The sequence below is a fragment of the Ahaetulla prasina genome, chromosome 4, assembly GCF_028640845.1.
Source record: "Ahaetulla prasina isolate Xishuangbanna chromosome 4, ASM2864084v1, whole genome shotgun sequence".
Lineage (NCBI taxonomy): Eukaryota > Metazoa > Chordata > Lepidosauria > Squamata > Colubridae > Ahaetulla > Ahaetulla prasina.
In genome coordinates this window covers 21,543,771-21,565,216 of record NC_080542.1, presented here as the reverse complement: position 1 = coordinate 21,565,216, position 21,446 = coordinate 21,543,771, and the positions used below count along the sequence as shown (strand labels likewise).

Here is a 21,446-nt window from a genome sequence, read left to right as displayed (position 1 = left end):
TATGAGTTCAAGCACACCAATTATTTGGAAGGACAGTGCTCTCCTAGTCCTTCTCCCTTCCTCTGCTTCTCACCTGCATCTCTGGCCCAGCCACTGCGATGTCACGGATAGTGCTGGCTCCGAGGGATTTGATCACAGATTCAAATTTCTTGACTTCAACAGCAGCCAGAGCTTCTGCCCGGGCCACGTCCAAGTCAGCTTGTTCTTTGGCAAAGCGCAGCTCTTGTTCCCGGGCTTGTGCAAGACGCAGCAGTTCTGATTCCTGGAAAAGTTGAGAGAATAAGGGAGGGAGAGAGAAAGGTGGACACACAGGAAGAATCCAAACATCAGAGTGGAAGGAAAGGAGCTACCAGTGTGATTTCTTAAACACTCTGGCAACAATTCATACAACACTGTTGCATACCATTTTTTATCTTACTTTTTACTAGAGAAGCTATATCAATTGATGGATCTTCTCTAATTTGCCTTTACTTTTCCCACTAAAGTCCTGATATAAAGTTTACTAAGACACCCATTCTATGAGTGAAATTTATTATCTGCATATAAAACAATGGATGTCATCCAGTGGTGGAATTCAAGTAATTTAACAACCGGTTCTCTGCCCTAATGATTTCTTCCAACCACCAGTTTACCAAACTGCTCAGAAAGTTAACAACCGGTTCTCTGCCCTAATGATTTCTTCCAACCACCAGTTTACCAAACTGCTCAGAAAGTTAACAACCGGTTCTTACGAAGTGGTGCGAACTGGCTGAATTCCACCACTGATGTCATCTAAAGCAGAGGTCTCCAATCTTGGCAACTTTAAGACTGGTGGACTTCAACTCCCAGAATACCTCAGCCAGCAAAGCTGACTGAGGAATTCTGGGAGTTGAAGTCCACAAGTCTTAAAGTTGCCAAGGTTGGAGACCCCCTGATCTAAAGTCTTTAAAATTTAGCATGTGCTTCTTAGTCTGACAAGCAACTATCATCTGTCATCTATCAAGTGCAGGCACCTGCTGGCATCTACAGCCCACTGAAGAGGTTTGAAGAAAAGATTGGACAGCCATTTTTCCAGGATGCAATAAAGTCTCCTGCCTTGGGCAGGGGTTGGGCTAGCAGACCTCCAAGGTCCCTTCCAGTGCTATGATTTCATGATTCTATAAGTTGTTATGCCAGAATAGTACAAAGTCATAGGCAGAATCTGACCCTTATAGTTTCTTCTTTGTTATATATCTGACCAGAGATAGTTTCATCTGTGAGAAAAATCAAACACAAACTCCAAATTGATGCAATGTTTTTGCTAGAAAGAACCAAACTTTTGATTTCTCTAGAACTCTTCATCAAGCATGGAGATAGAAACGGCAGGAATGGAAAGCAGCAGCAAAGTTAAAGAACAAGACTAGGAATTGTAGCCTACAAGTGCAGTTCAGAGCTGTCTACAAGCTGGAGGCTGAATAGAGCTGGACAGCGAGAACATCTGTCATCAGAAGATGCTTCATATATTTCAGATATAATTATGCCTAAAATTCTGAGAGGGGAAAAAAACCAATATCCAATACAGGCTTTGTTCTGAAAATTAAAAGTATTAAACCGTGCTTTGACTGGGACCAAGCATATGAAAGCTTAGAATTCAGTGCCTAAAAACGAAGAAAGGAAGGAATTTAAGACCACATCACACAATTCAGGGGCTACACCTTGGTTTCCTAATTTTCTCTAAGGGACAGGGGCTGGAGTTTCTCACTCTTGATGAGTGAGGCAATTTTGGAAGCCAAACTGACCTGAAATTGGTACTTTTTTTTCCCGAGGCCACTTTTACATACTTTTCAGTACAAGAAGGAGGGATGGTTCAGAAGGATAGGCAGGAATGATTTGCAAAAAAAGTCTACTAATCTTGAAAATGCCCAGTCTGGCCTGAAAAATTGAACTTTCAAGCCATTTGCGGATGAAAATTGGAAAGAGAGGCCTTCTGCTCCTATCTTCACCAGTTTTTTTTGAAGGAAAAAAAAAATTAAACAATATGCCTGCTCCCAACCCTAGTCCAGTGGAATTCAAAAGGGCAGTCTTGATACGGATACCCTATTCTGTCCATGTATTGCTCTACTTAACAGAACCTCTAGCCCAGGATTAAGTACTAAACACAGAAAGTTGGGGCGGGGGGAGAGAAATGCTTAGAGTGGGTTGGAAAGATGCAAAATCAGTTACTCTATTTTTCAGATACAGTGTTTTGTCCTAACCCATGATGCTCAGCACTGGAGGGGAGATTAGCAATCGCAGCCACCATCAAGAAGATAGTTAGCCTTGGGTTTGTTAGGTTTGTGGGAGGACTGGCAGGACTCACCGTCTCTATGGCTGTAGCTTGAGCCTTCAGCTTGGCCTGCAGAACCGCTCCTTCTCCTTCAATTCGGGCTGCCTCTGCTCGGGACTGGGCTTCTGCCTTGGCTGCCCCTGTGCTCTCCACAGCCGTGCTTGGAAAATAGGGAAGGGGGAAGCAGAGAGCCTTTTAAAAACTGCATCTCAATATGCAATTGAAGACTAGATCAGCCTCCCCAAACTTGCAACCTCCAGATTTAAGGAGGAGTCCAGCTCTCACAATTCTTAGCTAGCGCTGCCTGAGACTTCAGAGAGAAGGAAAGTACTAAGTTTGGAACAAATGTCCATAGTTGATCCTTAAAACAACATGGATCCTGCACACTCACCTCAGTGCTTCCAGCTCCAGCAGCTCCTTCCGGGCTCGTTCTGCCTCAGCCTGATCAAGGATTTTCTGCCGTTCAAGACGACCTCGGGCCTCTTGTTCCAGCCTCTCTGCCTCATGTCTGGAGAGAGATAGATGATGGCAGTGGATCAGGGGAAATGAACCTATGATTTCTACTACCTGTTTGGTCGAACTGGTCTGAACTGGCTGAATACCATCTCTGGTCTTGAGGTACCATTCTAAGGCATCGGTGAGAATTCTGTAGGTTGTTTGATGATTTGAAAGCAATGGCCAGCCTCCAAAAACCAAGAAAGACATGTTGTGATTCTTCCAAGCAGATTTCTTTATTGTTCCTCACCTCTAGACAGAATCTTGCCAAACTAGAGCAAGCTATCAACCACATAAAACATACACTCTAGGAACTGTTAAGGAGGAGTTGCCTTCAACCTCTTTCTCTCCCAAAAACTGTCAGAACGGTGGGGTTTCTTGCTTCTTGAGGATGCCTCCCCTCCCTCCTGGGAATCCAGACTACATTCCTTTACAGCAACAGATTTGGAAATTTGAATGGCCACAGAGAAAACGTCTAGGAGTTTTAAAGTGTCCTTAAAGGGACAGAGCCACAGTTGAATTAGGACAGCAAAAGGAGACATTTCAGAAATCGTGTTTGTTACATATCTTCATATCTGACCCTTTCTCAAGCCAAGAAAAGTAAAACAGTGACCAAAACCAAGAACTTTTCCATATTGTGGTTTTGCTTATTAAAAAGGAGGGGTGCCCTCTGTATCAAAACTTCTTTTTTTCTGGCAGCGCCTAAAACCTTCATCTGGTTGGAGGTAGAAATCCATAGTCTATGCTCACTAAAAGCCTGTAATCTCTACAGAATAAAAGCAGGTTCTTCTCTTACCTTTTTCTACAATCTGAAGAGATCACCCACCCTTGTTATCCCCTCCTTGAGGAAAACAGCCTTAATCACCAGGAGATTGTGAGTTCTAGTCATTAAGCCAGCTGGATGGCTCTGGGCCAGTCACTTCTCTCAGCCCAACTCACCTCTCAGTGTTGTTGTTGTTGTTGTTGTTGTGGGGAAAAGGTGGAAAGAATGTTAGGTATGTTCACTGCCTTGAGTTACTGATCAAATAATAAGTGGAATAAAAATCAAATAAATAAATTTAAATTGCCCAGAGATTCTGGGGCAAGTTACACATATTGTTAATAATAAGAAGTGAACAGAAGGGACCTGGCTGCTTCCCATCCCAGATGCCCCATACCGAGCAGCAGCTTCCTGAGAGTTGGTGGTGATCTCAATGGCAAGCTGCACACTGCGCTGGAGGGCGTCCCGTGTCCGTTGGTCCACCGGCTCCACACTTTGAATGTCAACACTGCTGATGATTAGGCCATTTGGGGCAAAGCGCAAGGAGTTGCGCAGGGTCCCTTCTCCATCAAACCCGAAGACGGCAGCACAGATCAGACGATTTGAGTTCTAGGAACATCAATTTAAGTAAGGAAATTCAAGAATAGAAATATTAAATATTAACCCCCTCAAAAAGTCTGTCTTCACTTCACCTCATAGTGACTTCCCTCACAGTCACCTAATGCAGTGTTTTTCAACCTTGGCAACTTTTAAGATATGTGAAGTTCAACTGCCAGAATTCCCCAGTCAGCATACAGTCACGCGTGTTAAAGTGGCTGAGGTTGAGAAACACTGACCGAAAGTACATTTCTCCTCCAGTGCACAGGTCACCGCATTCCCACCTGGAAAATCTTTCCCTGCAAGAAAACAACCAAGCTCAGAGACCATCAAGGACCCCTCAAATCTTTCTCTCTTGGTTTTCTCTTACCTGTGTGGCAAAACTCCAACCAAATTAGACTTTTCTGATTAGACATGGATTTCAGCAATCAAATGCCTATTCTCTGTCCTTTTGTTCCTTGACATGGAGCAAGGAGGAAAAGACTGATAAGAGGAAGAAAGCAGTCTAAGGACAAGAATCTTCCATTCTTTCAAGGCCTCCATTCCAGCACTGGCAGTTCGTTGCTTCTGGGACCACAGCTGACTTGGAAGCAGCAGTGGAGAAGCTATAGCACCAGCTCTTAATTCCCCCTTTCCACTAAAAAGAAACACTAACTAGAAAGTAGATTTCTCCTATAATGTCCAAGTCTCAAGAAAAGTTTACTGAACATTGAAAATGTGGAGCATCTCCTTAGTCACACCTCTCATCTTTTCCAATCTGTGTTCATGGATAAACAAACTTCAAGGAAAGGAAGCTGTATTTTTAACACTTGGTTTTGAAGGTCAGCATACCAAGTTTAAAAGTAAATAGGGATTTAAATGTAAGAGAGATCACCAATCCACAGAATGTTGAAGGATAAATGGCAGAGTTTCTGGTGGGACAACAGTCATGTTAAAGGTAAAGTTCCCCTCACACATATGTGCTAGTTGTTCCCAACTCTAGGGGGCAGTGCTGAACTCCGTTTCAAAGCCAAAGAGCCAGGGTTGTCCAAAGACATCTTCATAGTCATGTGGCCGGCATGATTAAACATCAGAGGCGCACAGAACGCTGTTTTCTTCCCACCAAAGGTGGTCCCTATTTTTCTACTTGCATTTTTTACGTGCTTTCGAACTGCTAGGTTGGCAGAAGCTGGGACAAGTAACGGGAGCTCACCCCGTTACGCGACACTAGGATTCGACTCACTGAACTGCCAACCTTTCGATCGACAAGCTCAGCGTCTTAGCCACTGAGCCACCACGTCCCTGTGGGACAACAGTCGCGGAGGAGAAACTAAAGTTAAGCTCACCTTATGGAAATCATCAAAGGTGACAGCAGCTACAGCTCCCCGAATGCGTGAGGCCAACGTCTTACAGGCATCACCTATAAAATCTGGGACTGAGAAAAGGCGGGTTGCTTCAGCCGCTGAAGGAATCTCAAAGTGCCTGATGGGAAAACATCCAGAGTTACAAAGAAAACCTGAGAAGATGACAGTGAAACCACATGTCCATGGAGATTCTCGGTCATCCGGGTCATGGTTGTCCCAAAGGTGCTTTTTTTCCCCCAAAAGGCAGCTGGATTTTCTTTGTTTTTCCTTGACGACATTTCACTTCTCATCCAAGAAGCTTCTTCAGTGAAGCTTCCTGGCTGAGAAGTGAAACGTCTTGAAGGAAAAACAAAGAAAGTCCAGTTGCCTCTTGGGATTTTTTTTTTGTTTTGTTTACATTTATACCCCGCCCTTCTCCGAAGACTCAGGGCGGCTTACAATGTATAGGGCAATAGTCTCATTCTATTTGTATATATTTACAAAGTCAACTTATTGCCCCCCCAACAATCTGGGTCCTCATTTTACCTACCTTATAAAGGATGGAAGGCTGAGTCAACCTTGGGCTGGGCTCGAACCTGCAGTAATTGCAGGCTTTGTGTTCTTAATAACAGGCCTTACCAGGCAGAGCTAAACCGGCCCTTTACAAGCCACAGTTAAAATCAGAAATCACTTAATATCATGCAACAATTCAGACAATATTTAAATATTTTCAAAGCAGAAATCTAAATAGTTCATTAAGAAAATCAGAATGGAGAATTAAGGCAATTAAATATATTTGACAAAGCAAGGGTACCATATGGCATTGGCATACTGAGGATTACATCACATTTAAAAATGAAAGGAGCTTTAAGATCTACTGGTAGTTGAAATATATTAATTTAAATAGCTAGATGGCCTCCTATGCCTTTCAATTGAAAAAAATATTTCTGACCCAAAGGTGTATTTTTAAAGTCATCCAACATTTATAAATGTTGTATAGATATTGCTAGGTAAGAGCAACCATTTTTATATTCCCTTGGTAGAATAATTTGACAACTTAAGACACTTCTCAAGGAAGAGAAACAATATTTTTAACGCTTGGTTTTGTAGGGCAGCATACTAAGTTCAATTTTTTTTTAAAAAAAGTGCAAAGTATAAAACCACATATAATCATCACTTTCTTTCATTTCAAGTTAAGGAATATTATGCAAAGTGCAAAAGCAGTTCAACAAATGGTGAGCAAAATACAGATAGAAGGAAACCTAAATAAAATTAATACTGTACTGTTGCCGGCTATTATCTTGTTGATCTATATATTTATGGGCTGTATCAGCTGCCCCAATCTGTTATGACTCTTGCCGGCTTGCAAAATGCAATGGTAAAAGTACTGCAGAAACACCAAACCATGCAAAATTCTAGAAATGGAATTTGGCAGTAGATTTATCATGCCTGCCTCCCAGAGTTGAGGGTCCCCCATTGCTGGAGATTTTTGAGAAAAGAGTGGACAACCATTTATCCGAGAGGTAGAGGACTCCTGACTTAGGCAGGGATTTGGACTAGAATAGAATAGAGCTGGAAGGAACCTTGGAGGTCTTCTAATCCAGCCACCTGCTCAAGCAGGAGAACCTATGCCATTTCACATAAATGACTGTCTAGTCTCTTCTTAAAAACTTCCAGAAACCCACAATTTCTGAAGGCAAGCTGTTCCACTGGTTAATTGTCCTCGCTGTTAGGAAGTTTCTCCTTAATGGATTCTCTCTTTGATTAGTTCTTAACCATTGTTTCTTGTCCTGTCCTCTGGTGCTTTGTAGAATAATTTGACCCCCTCTTCTTTGCAGCAGCTCCTCAAATACTGGAATACTGTTATTATGTCAACCCTAATTCTTCTTTTCTTTAGACTAGCAAAACCCAAATCCTGCAGCTGTTCTTCATATGTTTTAGTCTCCAGGCCTTTGATCATTTAGAAGACCTCCATAGTCCCTTCTAGCCATATGATTCCAGAGGTGGGATTCAGCTGGTTCTGTCCGATTTGGGCGAATCGGTAGTGACAACTGCAGGAGGCTCCACCCACCCAGACATAACGCGTGAGCAAAGAGCATACACGGAGAGGAAGCGCATGCACTCACATTTGTGAACTGGTAGAGAAAGTAAGTGAATCGCACCTCCGTGTGATTCTATAATTTTTAAAAGACCAAAACACCAGGTAAGGGATCTCATCCCAATCAAGGCCTGGGCCAACTTTCAATCCATCCAGTTACCCTTCACTCACCAGTTATAGGCCAGCTGGAGTTGGAGACGGGCATGATCAGCTGTTTCAATAGTGATAATGTCAGTGCAGAAATCTGGACCCAGAAGGAGACACAGAGAACGGCGCATGTGGGGGCGCTTGGGTCGGCCCCCAGAGAGACTCAGGACTGTGAATTGCTCATCTGGACCGAGTAGCACGAGTTCTGGTCCAAAAATCACCCTGGAGGAAGGAGAAGGTAATATTAAATCCCAGAGGTTCAAAACGGCATTTGATATTGTTACCTAGAATTTTAGACTTCATTATTATCATTTTTTAAAAATGAGCAGCGTGGTAGCCTAGTGGTGAAAACCCTTGCCTCCCACTCAGAAGTTTGAGAGTTCAATCTTAGGTAGCGGCAGATGTTTCTGTCCTAGGGCGCAAGGAAAAAAATATCTGCTGTGAACTCTGCATGGTATCAGGAAGGGCACCCGGCCAGTAAATGCTTAGCTCCATCCAGTCACCCCAAGTCTACCCCAAATTAAGGTATTACAGGATTATAAAAAGGGAATTTATTATTAGCATTTTAAAAAAACTTATGTTAGCATTTTTAGCATGATGCCCTAGGCTACTTTTTTAAATTCAGGAAAACTGTTTTTTTTTCTTTCCTTCCTTGGTCAGGGCCATTTTTTTTGGTATGGGAAAACTTGTCTTTTTTGCACCAAAGTCCTCGAATACACTTGCAAGTTTTAAGAAAGGTGCAAAACTAGATGGGAAAGAGTAACGTAACCCATAAATTTGCCACTTGTGGAGTCTTACCTAGAATCAATTATTTCTGTTGTTCGAGTCTCACATGTAATCAATATCTTTTATTGTTTGATCACTTGCTTTCTTTTTTTTTAAACAAGTTTTAAAAAAAAACAAAACATACAAATCTTTGTTGAAAAAGATATCAGTCAGGTACATATTCAAACATATTTCAAATTTCATCCTCTCATTATATCATTTATCCAATATTTTTCCCTTTTCAAATGTTGTGATAGCCCTTTTCTTTTAAAATCTATTCCATCCCTTTATCCTGGAAAATATTTAGTCCCAAAATATCTCTAAAAATTTTCATATAGTCATCATCTATATTTTACATAAATTCCATTTTCTCTTTAAAACATTTAGTATAAATCTAAAGGCAGTCATTATTATCCTTTCTTAGAGCAGTCATGCCATCACATCAACCTAACATGGGAATAATCCTGAGATAAAGACTATTCAGATCCTGCTATCATCCTCTGCCTCTAGAATTCCCTATCTTATATTTATTTATTTTTATTTATTTATTTATTTTATTTATTAATCATATTTATATAGCGCCCTATCTCCCAAGGGACTCAGGGCGGTTTACAGGCACTAAAAACAGATAAATAGAATATAAATACAATATAAAACATTTAAAAAACTTATTCTAAAGCCCGTCTAATTAAAAATAGAAATAAAACCCAATTTAAAACCCAAAATTTAAAATCTAGCTCAGTCCTGCACAATTAAATAAGTATGTTTTAAGCCCGCGGCGGAAGGTCCGAAGGTCCGAAAACTGACGAAGTCCGGGGGGTAGATCGTTCCAGAGGGTGGGAGCCCCCACAGAGAAGGCCCTTCCCCTGGGCGTCGCCAGACGACATTGCCTCGCTGATGGCACCCTGAGGAGACCCTCTCTGTGAGAGCGCACGGGACGGTGAGAGGTATTCGGTCGCAGTAGGCGGTCCCGTAAGTAACCCGGCCCAATGCCATGGAGCGCTTTAAAGGTGGTCACCAAAACCTTGAAGCGCACCCGGAAGGCCACAGGAAGCCAGTGCAGTCTGCGCAGGATAGGTGTCATATGGGAGCCACGAGGGGCTCCATCTATCACCCGCGCAGCTGCATTCTGGACTAACTGTAGCCTCCGGATGCCCCTCAAGGGGAGCCCCATATAGAGAGCGTTGCAGTAATCCAGGCGAGACGTCACGAGTGCGTGAGTAACCGTGGATAGGGCATCCCGGTGCAGAAAGGCGCAACTGGCGTACCAGGCGAACCTGGTAGAACGCTCTCCTGGAGACGGCCGTCAAATGCTCTTCTAGAGACAGCCGCTCATCCAGGAGGGCGCCTAAGTTGCGGACCTCTCCATCGGGGCCAATGACTCGCCACCGATGTTCAGCCGCGATTTGGCTGACAGTACCGGGATGCCGGCATCCACAGCCACTCTGTCTTGGCGGGATTGAGCTTGAGCCTGTTTCTCCCCATCCAGACCCGTACGGCCCCCAGACACCGGGACAGCACTTCGATAGCTTCGTTGGGGTGGTTCGGTGTAGAAAAGCTGAGTATCATCCGCATACAGCTGATACTTCACACCGAAACCACTGATGATCTCACCCAGCGGTTTCATGTAGATGTTAAACAGAAGGCGAGAATCGACCCCTGCGGCACCCCACAAGTGAGGCGCCTCGGGGACGACCTCTGCCCCCCTGTCAACACCGACTGCGACCGGTCGGAGAGATAGGAGGAGAACCACCGATAAACGGTGCCTCCCACTCCCAATCCCCCAACCGCGCAGCAGGATACCATGGTCGATGGTATCGAAGCCGCTGAGAGGTCTAATAGGACCAGGGCAGAGGAACAACCCTATCCCTGGCCCTCCAGAGATCATCTACCAACGCGACCAAAGCCGTCTCCGTGCTGTAACCGGGTCGGAAACCGGACTGGAACGGGTCTAGATAGACAGTTTCATCCAGGTGCAAGGGAAGCTGATATGCCACCATATTTCTACAACCTTCGCCGCGAAGGTTGGAGACCGGACGATAATTACCTAAAACAGCCGGGTCCAGGAAGGCTTCTTAAGGAGGGCCTCACCACCGCCTCTTTCAAGGCGGCCGGAAGACACCTCCACCAAAGAAGCGATCGTAATCGCCTGGAGCCAGCCTCGTGTCACCTCCCGAGTGGCCAGCACCAGCCAGGAGGGCACGGGTCCAGTAAACACGTGGTGGCATTCAACCTACCCAGCAACCTGTCCATGTCCTCGGAGCCACAGGGTCAAACTCATCCCAAATAATGTCGCCAAGACCACCCTCGAGCGTCTCACCCGCATCACCGCAATCTTGGTCCAGACCATCCCGAGCTGAGCGATTTTATCGTATAGATAACCGTTAAACTCCTCAGCCCGTCCCTGCAACGGGTCATCCCGCCCCTGATGAAGGAGGGAGCGAGTCACCAAACAGGGCGGCCGGGCGGTTATCTGCCGATGCAATGAGGGAGGAGGCGAGCTACGCCGCTTCTCAATGCCACTAGGTAAGTCCTAGTATAGGACTTCACTAGTGTCCGATCAGCTTCGAACGGCTAGACCTCCAGGAACTCTAGGCGTCTTCTCCGGCGCTCATCCCCTCAGCTCTCGGAGAACCAAGGAGCCGGTTGGGCCCTGCGCCGGGTCAGAGGCCGCAAAGGCACGACTCGGTCTAAGGCCCCGCTGCGCCCGTTCCCAGGCCGCAACAAGTTCCTCGGCCGAGCCGTGAGCCAGACCCTCAGGAAATGGCCCAAGCTCCGTCCGGAACCCATCCGGGTCCATCAGGCGCCTGGGACGGAACCAACGTATCGGCTCCGTCTCCCTGCGGTGGTGAATGGCGGTCAGAAAGTCCAGGCGAAGAAGAGAGTGATCTGACCATGACAACGGTTCAGTGACTATTTCCTTTAAGTCCAGATCTCTCAACCACTGACCAGAGAGAAAAATCAGGTCCAGCGTGCCACCCCCAATGTGAGTAGGGCCATCAATTACCTGGGTCAGGTCCAAGGCCGTCATGGAAGCCATGAACTCCCGAGCCGCTGTTGATGACGGGCCGGAAGATGGCAAGTTAAAGTCCCCCATGACTAAAAGTCTGGGGGCCTCAACTGCCACCCCGGCCAGCACCTCCAGGAAATCGGGCAGGGCAGCTGTCACGTAGCAAGGAGCCAGGTACGCGATCAGCAGACCCATCTGACACCTATGACCCCATCTCACAAAGAGGGATTCGCACCCGGCAATCTGAGGCACAGTGGTCTCCCTCGGCTCTAGACTCTCTCTAATCACAACCGCCACCCCACCACCCCTACCCTGGGCCCTCGGTTGATGGAATGCACGGAAACCCGGCGGGCACATCTCCACGAGGGGCACACCCCCTTCCGTGCCCAACCAGGTCTCCGTAATGCCTATAAGGTCCGCGGAACCCCCCTGAATAAGATCACAAACAAGGGGGGCTTTGTTCACCACGGACCGAGCATTGCACAACATCAACCGAAGGCCCGGGCTCTGAGGATCCTGACCATCCGGGGAACGGGAGAAGTCCAAGGGGTCGGAGCGCTGATCGCTTTCAGACATCGAGCACGCGCTCCCGAAACTTGGTATGACCCTCGCCCGCCATATCTGCCTCTCCCACTTACCGTGTCAATAGAACCACCCTCATCAATAGGAACACCCTCCACCCCCATAACCTCCGAACCTGATAAAGAAAGACCGCCGCGAGCATGTGCAGAGACTGGCCCCTTACCCGACGGGTTTCCCCCATTGCCCGCCCTTACCCTCCCACCCCTTAAAAGTTCCCTCTCTAAAAAACCCCACAAGCTCTTCTTTTTCGCATGCCACCTCTGTGGGTCCCAAGACCCGTCATGGAGGCCGGCCCTCGGTAGTGAGGAGGGCCATTCCTGCGAGGCGGGGGCACCTCGCAGGCGCAAGAGTTCCTCATGAGTATAGCACGTAGCAGCTGAGACTAAGAATCGGCAAAAACAAAAGCTCCATCTCCGAATGGCAGGTGGTAGCAGATGGTACTAGTCCAGAATGAGGACGGACGCAGAATGGAACAGCGATAGGCACCAAATGACAGTCTAGGTGGTATTCTGTCGAGTGTATAGTCCAAACATCCTGGAAACCGGGGGTGAGGGGAGATGGCACTCCAGTCCTTGGGCACATCCTCCTCCGTCTTCCTCTGTCCCCAAACAAGTCCCATTGTCTCCCCCAAAAAGTCCTAATATCATTACAAATCATAAATAACATTATTTCTTTTAATCAAAAATAATTTTCTATAGTCTTTTCCTCATTCCCCAAAGTATCCTTAAAAATTCTATAGTTGTCATTCATATTTTGCATAATTACAATTATCGGCTGACCTTCTTGCCCTACGAGATTCCCCTCTCTCGTGGGTTTGGCCCTCTACGTTATCGAGGGCCCATCTTGAGGACGGGTTTTGGAACCCCGAGAGATGGCATGCCAAGAATAGGAGACTTAGGGGATTTTTAATTAATTGTTTTAACCGATTTTTTAAGGGGAGTTTTAATGGGAATTTTACGGGGAGGGTGGAAATTGACGGGCTTGGGTTGGGGGGGGAGGGGGAAGAATGGGTGGGGAGGGAAACCCGTCGGGGAGGGAGCCAAGTCCAGTGTGTGTTCGCGGCATTAAGTTAGGTCCGAGGGACGTGGGGGAGGGTTTCGTTCCAGCTTATCAGGGTTGTGCTATTGACACGGTAAGCGGGAGAGGCAGATATGACGGAAGGGGGGGGGCACGTCGGGTTTTGGGAGTACGCCCTCGCTATTTAAGAGCGATCGCATGCTCCGGCCCCCCTGCTTCTTCCCGTTCCCCGGGTGGCCAGAGTACTCGGGACTTGGGCCTCCGGCTGATGTTATGCAATGCAAGGTCCGTGGTTAACAAAGCCCCCCTGATCTCAGATCTAATTCAGGAGGGGACCACGGACGTTATGGGCATTACGGAGACCTGGCTGGGCACGGAAGGGGGGGTTTCCCCTAGTGGAGATGTGCCCACCAGGTTTCCGAGCATTCCATCAGCCGAGGGCCCAAGGTAGGGGTGGTGGGGTGGCGGTTATTATTAAGGAAAGTCTGGAACCGAGGGAGACCACTGTGCCTCAGATAGCTGGTTGTGAATCCCTCTATGTGAAGTGGGGTCGTAGGACTCAGGTGGGCTTGTTGATCACATACCTGGCTCCTTGCTGCGTGACAACAGCCCTGCCCGAGCTGTTGGAGTTGCTAGCTGGGTTGGCAGTTGAAACCCCTAGACTGTTGGTCATGGGGGATTTCAACTTGCCATCAACTGGCACGGCATCCTCGACCGCTCGGGAGTTCATGGCTTCCATGATGGCCATGGACCTGACTCAATTAATCGATGGCCCTACTCATATTGGGGGAGGCACCCTAGACTTGGTTTTTATCTCTGGCCAGTGGTTGAATGATCTGATTTTAAATGATTTAGTTATCGACCCTTTGTCATGGTTGGATCATTTTCTCCTTCGTCTGGACTTTCAGACCGCTACCCACCGCCGCAGGGAGACGGAACCAATGCGTTGGTTCTGTCCCAGGCGCCTGATGGACCCTGAGAGGTTCCTGACGGAGCTTGGGCCGTTTCCTGAGAACCTGGCCCACGGCACGACTGAAGAGCTAGTCGTGGCCTGGGAACAGGCCACGGCTGGAGCTTTGGATCGTGTCGTGCCTTTGCGGCCTCTGACCCGGCGTCGGTCTCAACCAGCTCCTTGGTTCTCCGAGGAGCTGAGGGAGATGAAACGCCGGAGAAGACGCCTAGAGAGTGTCTGGAGATCCAGCCGTTCTGAGGCTGACCGGACACTGGTTAGGTCCTATAGCAGGACCTACCTAGTGGCACTGAGGGATGCGAAACGTTCCTATGTTTCCTCCCTCATTGCGTCGGCAGATAACCGCCCGGCCGCCCTGTTTCGGGTGACCCGTTCTCTCCTTCAACAGGAGGGGCGTGAGGACCCCCTACAAGGGCGTGCCGAGGAGTTTAACGGTTATCTATACGATAAAATCGTTCAGCTTCGGGACGGATTGGATCAAAATTGGGTAGATCCAGATGAGAGTTCTGAGACCCGTCTTGTTGAGGTGGTTTGGGATGATTTTGACCCTGTGACTCCCGAGGACATGGACAGGTTGCTGGGTAGGCTGAATGCCACCACATGTTTACTGGATCCATGCCCCTCCTGGTTGGTACTGGCTACACAGGCGGTGACACGAGGCTGGCTCCAGGGGATTACAAATGCTTCTTTGCGGGAGGGGGTCTTTCCCGCTGCCTTGAAAGAGGCGGTGGTGAGATCTCTCCTCAAGAAGCCTTCCTTGGACCCAGCTGTTTTAGGGAATTACCGGCCAGTCTCCAATCTTCGCTTTACGGCGAAGGTTGTAGAGAGTGTGGTGGCATGTCAGCTACCCCAGTACCTGGATGAAGCTGTCTATCTAGACCCGTTCCAGTCCGGCTTCCGGCCCGGATACAGTACGGAGACAGCTTTGGTTGCGCTGGTGGATGATCTCTGGAGGGGTTATTCCTCTGCCCTGGTCCTATTAGACCTCTCAGCGGCTTTTGATACCATCGACCATGGTATCCTGCTGCGCCGGTTGGAGGGGTTGGGAGTGGGAGGCACCGTTTATCGGTGGTTCTCCTCCTACCTCTCTGACCGGACACAGACGGTGTTGACAGGGGGGCAGAGATCGACTCCGAGGTGCCCCATGTGTGGGGTGCCGTAGGGGTCGATTCTCTCACCCATCCTGTTCAACATCTATATGAAGCCGCTGGGTGAGATCATCAGTGGCTTTGGGGTGAGATACCAACTGTACGCTGATGATACTCAGCTGTACTTTTCCACCCCGGGCCACCCCAGCGAAGCTGTCGAAGTGCTGTCCCGGTGTTTAGAAGCCGTACGGGTCTGGATGGGGAGGAACAGGCTCAAACTTAATCCCTCCAAGACGGAGTGGCTGTGGATGCCGGCACCTCAGTACAGTCAGCTGCAGATGCGGCTGTCTATCGGGGGCGAGTCGTTGGCCCTGATGGAGAAGGTATGCAACTTGGGCGTGCTCCTGGATGGTCGGTTGTCCTTTGAAGATCATTTGACGACCTTTTTATCAGGTTCGCCTGATCTGCCAGTTGTGTCCCTTCCTGGATCGGGATGCCCTATGCATGGTCACTCATGCTCTCGTTACCTCTCGTCTGGACTACTGCAATGCTCTCTACATGGGGCTCCCCTTGAAGAGCACCCGGAGACTTCAGCTAGTCCAGAATGCGGCTGCGTGGGTTATTGAGGGAGCGGTTCGAAGCTCCCACGTAACACCTATCCTGCGCAGACTGCACTGGCTACCTGTGGTTTTCCGGGTGCGCTTCAAGGTATTGGTTACCATCTTTAAAGCGCTCCATGGCTTAGGACCGGGCTACTTACGGGACCGTCTACTGCCGGCCTCTATCTCCCAGCGTCCGGTGCGTTCCCACAGAGAGGGACTCCTCAGGGTGCCGTCAGCCAAACAATGTCGAGTGGTGTCCCCCAGGGGGAGGGCCTTCTCTGTGGGGGCTCCTACCCTGTGGAACGAGCTTCCCCCCGGGCTTCGACAACTACCTGACCTCGGGACCTTTCGCCGCGAACTTAAAACTTATTTATTCCGTTTGGCTGGACTGGCTTGATTTTAAATTCTAAATTTTTAATTTTTAATTATGGGTTTTAAATTCTGTAATTTTTATGGGGTATAAGGTTATTTTAAATTTTTTGGCTAATTTTTGAATCAGTTTTTTAAGGTTGTTTTAATTAAGGTGTATGTTTTTGTTTGTATTTTATTTGCCTGTTCACCGCCCTGAGTCCTTCGGGAGAAGGGCGGTATACAAATTAAAATATTATATTATTATTATTATTATTATTATTATTATTATTATTATTATTATTATTATTATTATTATTATTATTATTATTATCTCTTAAAACTTTTGATACAGATCTGAAGACAGCCTTTTAACATCTTTTCTAAGGCGGTCGTGCAATCACATCAACCTATCTATCTACGTGGGAATAATCCTGAAATAATAACTATTCAGTTCCTGCTATCTTCCTCTGTCTCTAGAGATCGCGATCTAATAAAATTGCAAATCAAAAATAACAGTATTTCTTTTGAAATTTCGAATCATGAAAAACAATTTCCCATAGTGTTCATCATTCCCCAAAATATCTTTAAAAATTCTACAATTCTCATTTGTATTTTACATAAATCTTTAAAAACCTTTAGTATGAATCTACAGACAGCCTTTTAACATCCTTTCTTAGGGCGGTTGTGCGATCACATCAACCTATCCATCTTTGTGGGAGTAGTCCTAAGGTCAAGACTACTCAGTTCCTGCTATCTTCCTCTCCTCTAAAATCATTATTTAGTATAGTTACAAAACATAAGTAACAGGTATTTTTAAAGTTTCAAAACATCAAAAACAACTTTCTCCTTATTATTCTATTTAAATTTAAAATGAAAAAGTCGTTCCTTGGGGATTGTTCTAATTCTTTAAGTATCAGCCTTTATAACAATTACAGTCCCCAGTTATCATCAAGTCTTTTATTTCAGATCATTTCAATTTCTTGCTTCTGCATTTCTTTTTCTGCCTTTAAGTGTCAATCTTTACACTGTAGTTGCCATCCACAGTTAACAAAATCCCTTTTAAGGTCAAATCATTTATTTCTGCCTTCTTTCTTCTGCCTTTAGGTGTCAACCGTTATACTGTAGCAAAATGATAAAGTAGCAAACTCCTTTGTTTCAGTTTAATTTTGAACCCTTTATGTTCAAAATTTTATAAAAAAATCAAAGAAAAAAACCCACCATCCATTAAAGCATTTTTAAAGTCCTAATCCAATCTGCTTTTTCTTTTTCTTTTTCTTTCCAATTTAAAGCCACGATCCTTTGTCCCTTTTATAGTATAGTTAGGCAAAATAGTACAGTAGCCATTTTGAAGCCAAGTTTCCTTTGTTTCAAATTGTTAGAATTTATAACTTTCTTTCAGTCCCATGGTTAGTTACACTGTAATCCTTTATAGTCAAACTTGTGCAAAGTGGGGAGGATAAGATGAAATCAATCTACGTCCATTTTTAAAACTTTAAAATCATAATCAAATCCAATTTTTTCCACCTTCCTTTCCCATTCCCCTCCCATCTTTTAAAACTGTCCAAAGTTAATTAGCCAATAAAAACTTTTAAAGTTGTCCAAAATCAGCTGCAATTGAAATATTTAATTTGAAAAATATCCAAAATTAATTAAAACCCTTTAGATAGGTTCCAGACTCTCATTCCAGGTTTTAGGTGAATCTAATTTTCTTTAATTGTTTCCTTCCGTTTACTTTTCCTGTTTCAATTAGCCATTATTCATGTTTTTTTCTTAACCTGCTTTTGGTAAATTTGTTTTCCATGCCTCCCGTGAGCTGATGATCACTCACCCGGCTTCGGTATCTCTTTCAAAAAATTGTGCTTCCTCTCCTGCGCGATCCTTGTGGCTTTGGGGCAGCTGATGTTGGCTGCCATTCCTCCCCGGTGGGTCGGGGGGAAAAGACTGGGGCTGCAGGGAGTTTGCTGCCTCCCCGCCAGCCCCGGCAGCTCCCCCATTCTTCACTGCCCCTTCAGGGTAGCTATGGTCCGTGATGGACCCCCATTCCAGGGGGAATCTCGGTGGTCACCCCGGAGCTATCAGGGCGACCGACCGTTCCGCCGCAACGCTGGTCACACCTCTGATTACTTGCTTTCTAACATATCACATATACCAAATGCATGTATTTTATCCATTTCTGTACCCTGTGAAAAAACTTGACACCCCACCCACCCTGTACGCAAAAAAGTAATTTTGCTTTGCCTGAATTACTTAGCAATTTGTATTTTCAGAAGGGCAAAAAAACCTCCTCCCTTTGCAATAGTAAAAGCGCCTTTCTCAAATTCAATGGTCTCTTTCTTATCAGTTCACACCAAACTCAGGTACCCAACAATTTAACATGGCATGAAATCTTCTCTGAGGCGAAAGTTCTTTTGCAATGCTTATTTTTATATTTCACATCTCATTTGCTGAAGAACTCAGTCAATATCATTTCCTTCTAACCAGTAAATTAAATTTTATTCTTTCTGATCCCCTGGGACTATTATAATAAATCCATTCTCAACTTAATATAATTATATTAACTTCCTAACAGCATTAAGAGCATCTGTATTCTTTCAGAAAAAGAGTACTAATTTAGTAAAATGTAGGGAGAAAAAGGAGGGAATCAGAGACCTGAACATATCCACTTCTCAGGATTACTGAACAGGAAGAAACACAAGAGGCTGAATTTCTGAAGAGATTTTGTTAAAGATATGGCAGCCCTTTATTAAACCTTTAAAAGGCTCTCTTACCTTTAATTTTGCATGTTAAAGTTGCAGAACTGAGAGCATAAATTGGTATCTTTATTGAAATATACTGCTAATAATTAAATTAGAGGGGGGGGAAAACCACGAAGACCTTGCAGTGAAATGCAATAATGTGGCTATTAATACTGGGTGAAATTAACTGGGTTATCTGGGCTAGCCATCACAAAATTAAATCCCACATGTACGGTATATGGAAAAAGGCCAGAAGGTAGTATTATATTACAAGTACTATATGTTATCTTATACTTCTTGAATAAAAGACAGAAAATAAATGAAAAATACAATATCACAAAAGAGAAAGAATCCACTTTCCAACAGCAGTCAAACCTATTTGTCAGGAACCATTGGAACTTGCAAACATCATTTCCTGAGCCCAGTTGTGAGTGCCAGCAGCATTCCCACAAGTTTACAGCTCATCAGTCTGGAACCCACAGCACATCTCTGACATAAATACAATAGAACGCGTCCAGAAATATTTTACTAGAAGAGTTCTTCACTCCTCCGAAAACAACAAAATACCTTATACCACTAGACTTGAAATACTGGGATTAGAAAACGTAGAACTCCGTCGACTTTGACATGACCTGTGTTTTAACACATAAAATCATCTATTGCAATATCCTTCCTGTAAATGACTACTTCAGCTTCAATCGCAATATTACAAGAGCAAAAAATAGATTCAAGCTTAATGTCAACCACTTCAAACTTGATTGCAGAAAATATGACTTCTGCAACAGAGTTGTTAATGCTTGGAATTCATTACCTGACTCCATAGTCTCTACTCAAAATCCCAAAATCTTCAACCAAAAACTGTCTACTGTTGACCTCACCCCATTCATAAGAGGACTATAAGGGGCGTGCATAAGAGCACAAAAGTACCTACCGTTCCTGTCCTATTGTTCCCTTTATTATATCAAATTAATATAGCTAATGCATATTCTTTACTTATATATATATATATTTTCTTCATGATATGTTTTTTACTTTTGACAATGTTTATGTATACTGTTATGACAAAATTAAATAAAAAAAATAAAAATAAAAGGTAGAGAGGCAACAATAATGGGCCATGAAAGCCAATTCTTAAGAATGTGCCAGCCCTAGTCTGGCTCAGATAGAGTACAGGTAGTCTTTAACTTATAACCATTAACTTAGTGACCGTTCAAAGTTATAACGGCACTGAAAAAAAATGACCTCTGACCAGTTTTCACATTTACAACCTTTGCAGCATCCCTTGGTTGGCACTTGGCAACTGGCATGTATTTATGACCGTTGCACTGTTCCGGAGTCATGTGATCACCATTTGTAACTTTCCCAGCTTCCCAACAGGCCAAGTCAAATGGGGGAAGCTAGATTCACATAGGGACCGCACGATTCACTTAATAACTGTGGCAGCAGATCATAAAATGAGGTGCAACTCACTTAACAACTGCCTTGCTTAACGACAGAAATTTCGGGCTCAGTTGTGGGCAGTCAAGGGCTACCTGTAGACGAATTTTCTCACCTGGATTTACGCTCCTTGTAGTCGTAAACTTGCACAGCCGCATTATGGGGGACGCGGTAAGACACAGTCCGTGTCTTATCACGTGGCAACACAACATCCTTGTCTGAGCTGTCTTTGGAACGATCGAGAACTGGATCCCTGCCGGTAGTCAACAAATCCTCCACGTGGCCAGGCAGGTGTTTCTCCCACAGTTCCTCATCCTGAGACAGCATGTAAGAGTGGCCAATCACAGCTCGAATCTGGAAGAGAATGAACAATGATAGGAAACATAAGAATACATAACGTCCCCATAAATTTAGTAGAATTTCCTGGGCAATCTCCTTTATTTCAGAAGGGTTACGAAAAGGAGGTCTCTGTTTATAGCTTTGAAAGAACGAGGATGTCTCCATGTTACAAACTATTTTCCCTGTAGCAATATGGAAGTGAAAGTTGGATTTTCAAGAAATGTATTGACTCTTTTGGACTTCGGTGCTGGAGAAGATTTCTAAGGATAGCCTCAAAAGCAAACAAAGGGATGATAAAACAAATTATTGTTCTCACTCAAAAGCACAAATGACCAGACTTAGATCACTGTATTTTGGAGAAGTTATGTAAAGATCCCATTTCCTTAAGAAGCCCATAATGCTGAGAAAGGAGGAAGGAGGATAATGAAGAGGATAACCAGCAGCAAGGTGAATGGACAATTGCGGTGGACTGTTGGAAGACTCAAGGCTGGAGAATTTTTTTTTTATTAATTTACATTTATACCCCGCCCTTCTCCGAAGACTCAGGGCGGCTTACAGTGTATAAGGCAATAGTCTCATTCTATTTGTATATTTTTTACAAAGTCAACTTATTGCCCCCACAACAATCTGGGTCCTCATTTTACCTACCTTATAAAGGATGGAAGGCTGAGTCAACCTTGGGCCGGGCTTGAACCTGCAGTAATTGCAGGCTGCTGTGTTCTAATAACAGGCTTCTTACAACCTGAGCTATTCCGGCCCTTCGGAATAGCTAGAGAAGATTTATCTATGTGGTTGCCGAGAGTCAGCACTAAGTTAAGGAAACGAGAAGAGAACCAACCTAGAACTA

At 45.2% G+C, this 21,446-nt stretch overlaps 1 protein-coding gene across 1 annotated transcript in view; it reads right to left on the bottom strand.

Moving 5' to 3' along the window:
• The window catches only part of MVP (major vault protein), a 47,022-nt gene that overhangs the window by 1,069 nt on the left and 24,507 nt on the right, over positions 1-21,446 (bottom strand). Inside the window, exons 10-16 of the mRNA XM_058181486.1 lie at positions 20,376-20,614; positions 7,728-7,925; positions 5,462-5,597; positions 3,937-4,148; positions 2,676-2,792; positions 2,318-2,444; positions 74-262 (exon numbers count right to left, since the gene is read on the bottom strand). Coding sequence (XP_058037469.1) covers positions 74-262; positions 2,318-2,444; positions 2,676-2,792; positions 3,937-4,148; positions 5,462-5,597; positions 7,728-7,925; positions 20,376-20,614 — 1,218 coding nt within the window. The remainder of the gene's footprint in view (positions 1-73; positions 263-2,317; positions 2,445-2,675; positions 2,793-3,936; positions 4,149-5,461; positions 5,598-7,727; positions 7,926-20,375; positions 20,615-21,446) is intronic.